This window comes from Labrus mixtus, chromosome 13 (genome assembly GCF_963584025.1).
Source record: "Labrus mixtus chromosome 13, fLabMix1.1, whole genome shotgun sequence".
NCBI classification, from domain to species: Eukaryota; Metazoa; Chordata; class Actinopteri; order Labriformes; family Labridae; genus Labrus; species Labrus mixtus.
Genome location: NC_083624.1, coordinates 9,084,465 through 9,093,077, shown reverse-complemented (window position 1 = coordinate 9,093,077; position 8,613 = coordinate 9,084,465). Strand labels below are relative to the sequence as shown.

At 37.6% G+C, this 8,613-nt stretch overlaps 1 protein-coding gene across 1 annotated transcript; it reads left to right on the top strand.

Moving 5' to 3' along the window:
• Positions 1-2,474: 2,474 nt before the first annotated feature.
• LOC132986874 (CD209 antigen-like protein E) lies at positions 2,475-7,516 on the top strand. The gene is made up of 6 exons (XM_061053550.1): positions 2,475-2,596; positions 2,765-2,866; positions 3,513-3,677; positions 5,598-5,740; positions 6,067-6,170; positions 6,450-7,516. Exons 1-6 carry the CDS (start codon positions 2,548-2,550, stop codon positions 6,610-6,612), a joined length of 726 nt encoding a protein of 241 aa, XP_060909533.1. The 5' UTR covers positions 2,475-2,547; the 3' UTR covers positions 6,613-7,516.
• The last annotated feature ends 1,097 nt before the right edge of the window (positions 7,517-8,613 follow it).

Genomic DNA, 8,613 nt, shown 5'->3' with positions numbered 1-8,613 from the left:
GGCTGACCTGGAGATCATACACCACTGCCAGACACCAACATGCCGAGATTAAATCAACTCTCTACAAAAGGGTGAATCTGTCAAAAGGCGCCGCCACATAAAAGTTCGACCCGATTCTTCAATACGGAATTCTTAAAGTGGAGAGTTCATGAAGGAAAGATGCACGTTGTAGAATGAGCAACACTTCCAACAAGATTGCTGATGTTTCAACACTTCTGCCCTCTATGTTGCCTACAAGTAGTATAAAGTATAAAATGCACCAAGGAAAAACTCAAGAACACTGCAGCCTCCTCTCTTGTATGAAGCTATACTGAGGGCATTTAATGCTCAAAAATTAGGCTGTAGGTTGATCAGTTGCATAAATTAGTCACGACAGGCCCCAGTGCAAGCTATTTTGACAGGCCCTAGTGCACGCTAGTAACAGTGAACACACACACACACACCATTATTTATAGCTTCTATATCCTCCTAACATTTCCTGCTGCCTGGCTGTTGAAGCACGGGCCGAAGGGGCAGGGGGGTCAACTGTGAGTTACCGACTGTGAAACCAAAAGAGTCTAATTTAGGGATCTTTGCTACCCTCTCCTTTTCTCCCCTGTCGTTTTTTGACTTCTGCTTTTGTGTTCGAAAGGCATTTTGAAATGCTCGGTCGGCTTGGAGATGTGCACTGTGCTCGCCTCAGAACTAGCTACATCACATGATCACATGACATTGGACAAACCAGCAATCCTCACTGCATATTAGCATATGACAAAATTACCAAAGAAAATATGAAATTATTCCTCTAATGGAATTGTTTTAATATATATAGTTTTTTTTTTAATAGTTTATGTAGAATAAGCACATCATTGTGTTATAGATTGTGACTGACTATAACACACAGTCAGCCTTTTCAAGGCAATATATAGCGAATGGCACCATAAAATTATTAACATATGCTTCTCTGATCACAACTGTATCTCTGAAAACCAGTTTAATTGCCATTCATTGAGTCCAATAGCAACCTAGTATAGAAGGGGCTATCCCATGGGCACTAGTGCAATCGCACTGGTTGCACTGTTTATACTTAGCCCATTGAGGTTGATTAAACAGTGTTGCAAACCACCAAGCTCACACAGCTTCCATTTTCTCTGAAGTTACGGTGAATAACAGAAGCTTTTATCAAGAGTATAATCTCATACTTCTTTGTCACAGTACTCAAGTCTTAAAGATGACGGGAATCTTTCAAATCTTTACCCCTCAAGAAGCCTTAGGTTCCTAAAAGTGATCACAGAGGGGGGATACACATGATGACACCTCAATCCAGGTTGGCAGGCAGTCTTCTTAGCTACTTCGACCTGATTACAACCAAATTTCGACATTGAAATCAAGTGCTCACTGGGTTCTTGAAATAAAGTTCTTTTGGATAATCTTAAGGGCTTCTGCAATATTTTTGTATTCATTATCCAAATAAACGTAATATGACAGCTGACAACCTGACTTATTTCCTTCTTGGTCATTCTGGGGTAACACTACCAGGAACAAAGATTCCCTGAGGCCATATTTTGAGCTAGCCCAGTTCAATCCAGCCATTGTTTGGCATTTATGGTTTTTGGGGTTTATGGGGGCTGCTACACTGGTTACGGGCATAGAAGACGTATAATCATCCAAGGCCCCACAGACTGAGGGCTGCTGGTTTAAGCCTCAAAGTTTTGAAAAAAGCCCTGATTATAATGTTGCATTTTACACTATTGTTAACCTTTGGGTTTTCCTCGCCCTTATCACCATCACACTTCACTCACTCAACATCCCACTCACCATAAAATACCTGACGTAAGTTACATCTGATAGAGGAAGAAATGTCACAGCCTTTAAGTAAAGGTTTTAAAACCATCAATTCTGATCCTTAAAAAAAAGAGGAAGAGTAAAAAGTCACCCTCTCAATACTTGTTGGTTCTCAAACTGATGAAAGTCCAACTTTAAGTTTTCTGGTTCTCAGGAGGCCACAGAGAAGAGCATTTTATTTCAGTAATTGCAAAATCTAGACATAAAGTAGAAGATAATCATGTACGTTAGCAGCTCTACAGTCTGTTTAGTATCTGTTTTGTATTTTTCTCACCATTAAGGCACAGCAGATCTGTTCATCAAATGTTGTGCAATAAACACGATGTGCAAACAGAACCACAGAAACCACTGTGCTTATCTGCAATTGAAGCTGGAATTCAGTTCAAATGTTGTAAATGATGAAGTTTCTGACTGTTTTTATCATATTTTGAAGGCTGAGGCTATGTTGTTTCCTTCTACTAACTCAAATCTGAGCTGATAATCATGACATGAGGAGTCCCTCAGGGTTCAGTCCTTTATTTAGGATATAAATAAACATTTGCCGAGTCATAATGAAGGGTTAACAGTTACATTAGCTTTACATTTCATCACCTCTGAAACTTGTCACTTCCTCACGAGTAAAAAAACACTTAACCTGGAAACCCAAATGAGTTTTCAGCGATCAAACAGCCCACACTGCAGAGCAGACCTTCTAGTAATCAGCTGGAATCACCCCTGTGAGCGATGGAGGAAATAAATGTTGAATCTGAACGTCCTTGGACATCTCACAGAGGTAAGAGTGTTTGATCAGACCGAGTTGTGCAGACACTTTAACCTGCCTTTTGAAAAAGCGCCTCGAGATAACTTTTTATGAATTGGTTCTATACAAATAATGATTGATTGAAACGTGTTAAATTATCTGTCACAACTGTTGCTCCTGAACGCTCCTTTCTGTCTTCAGGTCCCAGGAGCTCACAGAGGAGATTTCACGGAGCTGTTGATTGGTTTGTGGTGCCCCTGAGTTTTCTCTTTCTGGCTGGTATCATCGGCCTCACCCTCCACTGTGAGTCGGTTGTTTTGAAATCATTGTAGATCTGGTTAAACATGTTATTTTCTGTGGCTGTTGGCTCAGAGAAATGAACCAAGTCTTGGTTTCTCTCGTTTTTTCTTTACCTTTCTCAAGATCTTTCTTACTTTTCTTCTCAGCTTTAAAGAATGTTTGTCTCTTTAAATCCTCTGAATGTCTTTATTGTTACAGCACCACGTTGGACCCGAAAATAAACTTTGATGCACTTCCATATCAAGCCTTTATCAAGATGTGAAAATGAATTATATATAAATATATATATTTATGACTAAATGTGCAATAATTGGGGAGTTTTGGAACTATAGAGTCCTGCTTATGAATGTCAGAGAGCTGTCAGGTTTAAAGGGAGTTAGCAGATCATAGGGTGGGGCCTGGTCATTATGCTTTAAAAACAGCCAATAAAATCTCTAAAACAATTCTTAAACTAACAGCTAGTCAGGGAAGCCAGCAGTAATGTGGTCACTTCTCTCTGCCTTGCTGCAGCATCGTAAATTAATTGCACTCTTTGGATGTTACATTTGCTGCTGTTACATTTGGATGTTACATTTGCTGATGTGACACATGACTCAAACAAAGAAACTTTAGTCAGTAATACTAAAGAAACATCTTTAATTCATTTCAGGCCACAACTTAGCTCGTCATTTATCGACAGAAGGCAATCTTACCGAGCGTCTCCAGGACAGAGAGAACCAGCTGTCCTCCCTGACTGAACAGAGAGAGCTGCTGAATGCCAACCTCACTGAAATGACTACAGAGCTGGAAAGACTTCAGAGTTTGTTCAACCAGAGTGAGTGCTCTTCCTGTGTGGTTACTGCTCACAGCTATCTGTTAGCATTGAGGAAGTGTATTTATTTAGAGAATATGCCGCTGTTATCTTCTCTCACTTCTGCTAACCACCTTTAAAGTCAGTTACCTGTGAATTCTTTAGAAAAAAGAGGAGGTATATTCATTTTTAACCTGTGTCCCTGTGACCTGTGTGTGTGTGTGTGTGTGTGTGTGTGTGTGTGTGTGTGTGTGTGTGTGTGAGATGAAGCAAATGCAATATTCATTAAAACATCATCATCTTCATCATCACTATTGTCGCCACCATCATCATCATCATTACCATCAATAACCAATTTGCAGAATTATAATGTCAGTAGTGACAGAGGATGTGCCACAAACCCTCCTGTAGACAAACCTTAATTCAGAGCCACTCAGAGAGCTGGGGCTCTAATTGACGAGACCAGTCCCGCAAGATCACACAAGGGACCACATAGATACAGTGCGTGGCCACAGGAGTGAGGGACCGAACCCCCGACCCTCCAGTCGAGAGACGATTGACTTTCCCCCGAGCCACATTGTCGCTGCGCAGCAGCGGGAGCAACATCTGGTCTAGTGTCTTGACACAGCACATCTATCCGACATGTGGCCGCTGGAGCCGGGGACCGAAGATCAACCTTACCCTTTAAGCCACATTGTCCCTGCCCAGTATTGGCAGCAAGACAAGGTCTATTGTTTTGAGTAGCAGTGATAACAAAAATAACTAACATGAATAATAGAAAGTGGACCAATGGATAAATGACAGTGATTGTGTTTGTGAATGTTGAGAAGGTTGTCGACTTAAATTCAGAGTATTTTAGAGAATGAGTAATAACAGGGATTGAAGAGAAAAAAAATAAAAATAGGATAATTAATATATTATAATAAGTCTATATGATTTATAATTTTGTATAATAGCATTAGCAACAAATATAATAGTAAAGATATTTACTCTTTATTCTATGAATATATAATGAAATTTAACAGGGAAACAAATACATGAATTAATGGATTAAGAGAAAAAAAGTATATATAATAGGTCAGTACAATCTATAATAATAATTGCCATTATTATTATTATTAGTGATAGTAAATGAAAAGAAAAGAGGGAAAAAAGGAAAGAAAGAAAAGAAAGTCAATAAAATAAAAAATAAAATAACATTTTAGAGATAAATCATTATAAATTGAGCAATGAATGAATGAGCGGGTGATTGTGTTTGTTACTGCTGAAAATGTAACCGACCTAAATTCTGATTGATTCACAGGATTGATCATTCAAACTGAGGAAGGGGGCAAGATCGTAATCATATTCCTTCTGTGTAAGGAGGGTGTTTTTCCAGGGGAAAAGACTTTGTGCAGATTGTGTATCTTAGTGTGTTTTGGTTAAAGTATTTTGTTAATGATTTGTTAGGCTTCTCTTTAGTTGTGTTTTTAAAACGAAGCCTATCCTTGGTTGTTTAGTTTGTGATTATGTAAATACATTATTGTTAAATTTACTTAAACTAAGTTCCTCCTTCTTTTCCCTGGGTTTTATTTTATTGTTACTCCCCTCATCCCCTAGCCATCTCGGGGAACGTAACACAACTTCTAATGAACTTCTGATGATCCCATCATTGGAATAAGACTCCAAATAAAAGGCTAAACTAACAGATCATGTTAACAACTGTTATTTACACGTGTCCTGAGTGAACCGATCACAAATGGACAGCCATTCCGGGTTTTAGGACTCATTCCTGTGGCGCCCTATAAGTACAGGTGTAAAACATTTCCAGAACACATTGAGATGATCACAGGCCAAATTAGGAGGTGGTATGGGAGTCATCTGTCCACATTCGTTTGACAGTGTGTGTATGCATGTTTCTTTAATGGCTGCTCTTCAATATTTGATGTTTGTCGTGTGTTACAGACAAAACCTGTTCTGAGGGATGGAAAGGTTTCCGTTGTTCCTGTTATTTCTTCTCAACACAGGCTAAGACTTGGGAAGAAAGCAGACAAGACTGTAGAGACAGAGGAGCAGATCTGGTGATCGTGGACAGTATTGAAGAACAGGTCATGTGTTCTTTATAGAGTTATTCTTGTCAGAATCAGAGGTGAAAGTAAGAGTGTGTTCACTGAATGAAAAAGCCTGCTACTCTACTCAAAGATGGAGAAAGTCACACTGCCATCTACTAAAACGACAGTGTTTTTATCAAAATGTTGTCATCTGAAAACAAAAACATAAAAAGTTCCCCTAAGTGTGAGATAAAACATTTTCATGGATAATAAAGGTTTCCAGGCTCAACTTGTTATGTTGTAAAATCTAAAATTATCTTCCAATTGTAAATATCTTACAATTAAAGCTAAATAAATAAATACAGGCTCTCTACCTTCAACAGGAATTCATCACGAACAACATCGAGGATTACAATTGGATTGGTTTGAGCGACAGTGACAACGAGGGCATCTGGAAATGGACGGATGGCACTCCGCTGACTCAAGCGTAAGGCACACAGTAAATGTTTAGCCCTCAGGTTTAATTCATGAACAAACACATCTGTTCTTATCCATCACCAGGTATTTTTAATTACCAAATAATTCATTCCTAAATCAAAGTTCAAACACTTCTTACAAGAAGAACAAAAATGTGATGGTTAAATCAAGTCAGAGGAGTTAAAAGTCACATCAACTCAACAAACAACATCAAAAAAACTAAGAGCTGTTTTATTTTATTTATTATTTTTCAAACTGAAAAACTCCCTATCATGTTGATTTCTTAAAGGTACTGGGCGAGAGGTGAGCCTAATAACAATGGTGTAATTGGCGAAGACTGTGGTCATCTCTACAATGACAGGATAAAAGAGGAAAACTGGAATGATGTGAGCTGTAGTTTATCCAAAAGGTGGATCTGTGAAAAAAAAAGAGTAGCAGTTATTGAGTGTTGAAATTACTAATTTTCAACTCATTTACACTGTCTGTTATTCATATGCAAAGGATTAATGTGCATCGTTGTAATTCTTAAGGATAGAGTGATAACATTTAGTGGTTACTCTTTATTTTACTATAAACAAACCATGACATGATCATTATTATTATTTATTATTAGTGCTAATATGTATATTACTTTGTCTTTTTATTGTTTAATAACATTTCATATGATATCATGGGATTAGCATTAAATCACATATGAACACATACAAAACATTCAAAACATAACTCAAAGTACAAGGGTAAAAAAACATACAAGAGGGAGAACAAAATTAAATAAAGCATAAAGGCTCAGTCTACTCCTACATGGGTTATTGATTTTACAAACTCATGTAAGGTCCCCTGCAATAATTCAGAAACAGACTCGTTTATGGGTCAGACAACCTCTCGTAAGGAAGAATTGATAATCATTCATTGTACCAAATTGTTAATGTGGTTGGATGTACATCAAGCCAAACATGCAGGATTGAAAGACTGCACACAGCATGATACTGAACATGTTTGACTTTTGACCAGACATGAAGCTTACACCAAGAATACATATGTTTGGATCCATTAAATGATAATATGTGCCTACTTGAGTTTTTCCGACATGTTGCAGAGCATGTGTCATCATGTTTTATTCTCTATTTCAGGAGTCACATTGAATTTATTAACTATCTCATATTGGGTTTCATGGGAATTTTTCTTGACACTGTAACTCTTGCTAAAATGTTGCTAAAAGTGCTACACTCATGATGGATTAACGCTGGGTCTTTGTAATATATCAATGAGTAAGGTCTCTTACCTGCTTTTGCAAAGTGTCTCAAGATAACAGACACTTGAATTGCTATACAAATAAAGATTGATTGATTGATCTGACTGATCTTGTGATTTTTTTTGGCATTATATAAGCTCTGATCATCAAGCTGTTCACCAAAGTCCCTTTCTCAGCTACAGTATGTTTAATAGTTTTCATCTCTCGTCTCATTATTCATAAGCAGCTGGTTGTATATGAGTCATCACCTTCTTAGTAAGTTTTGTTGCCTTCAATATAATATCATCAAGCATATCTATCTTTAACCCACTTTGATAACATGAGGTGGAGTTCAGATGATTCCTCATTTGTAGGTAAAAATAAAAGTGTGTACAAGGAGAAGATGAAACTCTTCGTGCCTGCTGAAATGATTTCAACGTCGCACTAAAAATATTTTCACAACTCTGAGCCCCATATCAGTACAACATTCAAAGTCAGGATTTTTAGCAATATAGCCAATAATTTACATTGGGGTAAAACCACCGAGCAAAAGATACCCTGGGGTATAATTCGGGCTAGTTCACTTCAACTCTGGGTATAGTTTGCAGGGTTGGGGTGGGGCGGGGTGGGGGGTGGGGCGCATTTCTGTCCGCTGCTACACCAGCTATAGAAGATATAGATACAGTAGATAGATAGATACTTTACTGATCCCAGGGGAAATTCAAAGCATCCAGTAACAGTTTACAAAGACATGCACAACATGGAACAATTTCTACATCTAAACAACAACTGCTGTCCCCCCTCCCATACATATATATTAACCAGGACAAAGGTTTAAAGAAGCCCCTACATTAAAAAATTAAAATTCTCCAATTAAAAAATAGACTTATACAAAGAATGTACATAACCTGTACAAGGATAAAATACATAGATGTGCCCACCTGTACATATACAGTGTAGACCCCCTGAAAGTTTGTGTATAAACAGCAGTGATTGAAAGGAGGTAGTGCAATTTTTTTAAAACTGTTTTTTTAAAGTAACAGTCTTTGCCAACCATAAAGGGGCTAATATATTATTTTGCAAGAGAACTGATGAGGCAGAAAATAAATACAAAAAATATAAGAAAAATTTAACTAATATTTTGAGGAGATGCAGGAAGGACTACTACAGTAAAATAATAAATTAGAATAAAAATAATGTTAAAGGAATATGGGATATATTA

Bases quoted from the DNA above. Each gene is read 5' to 3' on its own strand.
- LOC132986874 (XM_061053550.1), top strand. From the start codon at position 2,548: ATGGAGGAAATAAATGTTGAATCTGAACGTCCTTGGACATCTCACAGA. The intron at 2,597-2,764 runs GTAAGAGTGTTT...TTCTGTCTTCAG, and splicing joins TCCTTGGACATCTCACAGAG to GTCCCAGGAGCTCACAGAGG. The intron at 6,171-6,449 runs GTAAGGCACACA...GATTTCTTAAAG, and splicing joins GGCACTCCGCTGACTCAAGC to GTACTGGGCGAGAGGTGAGC.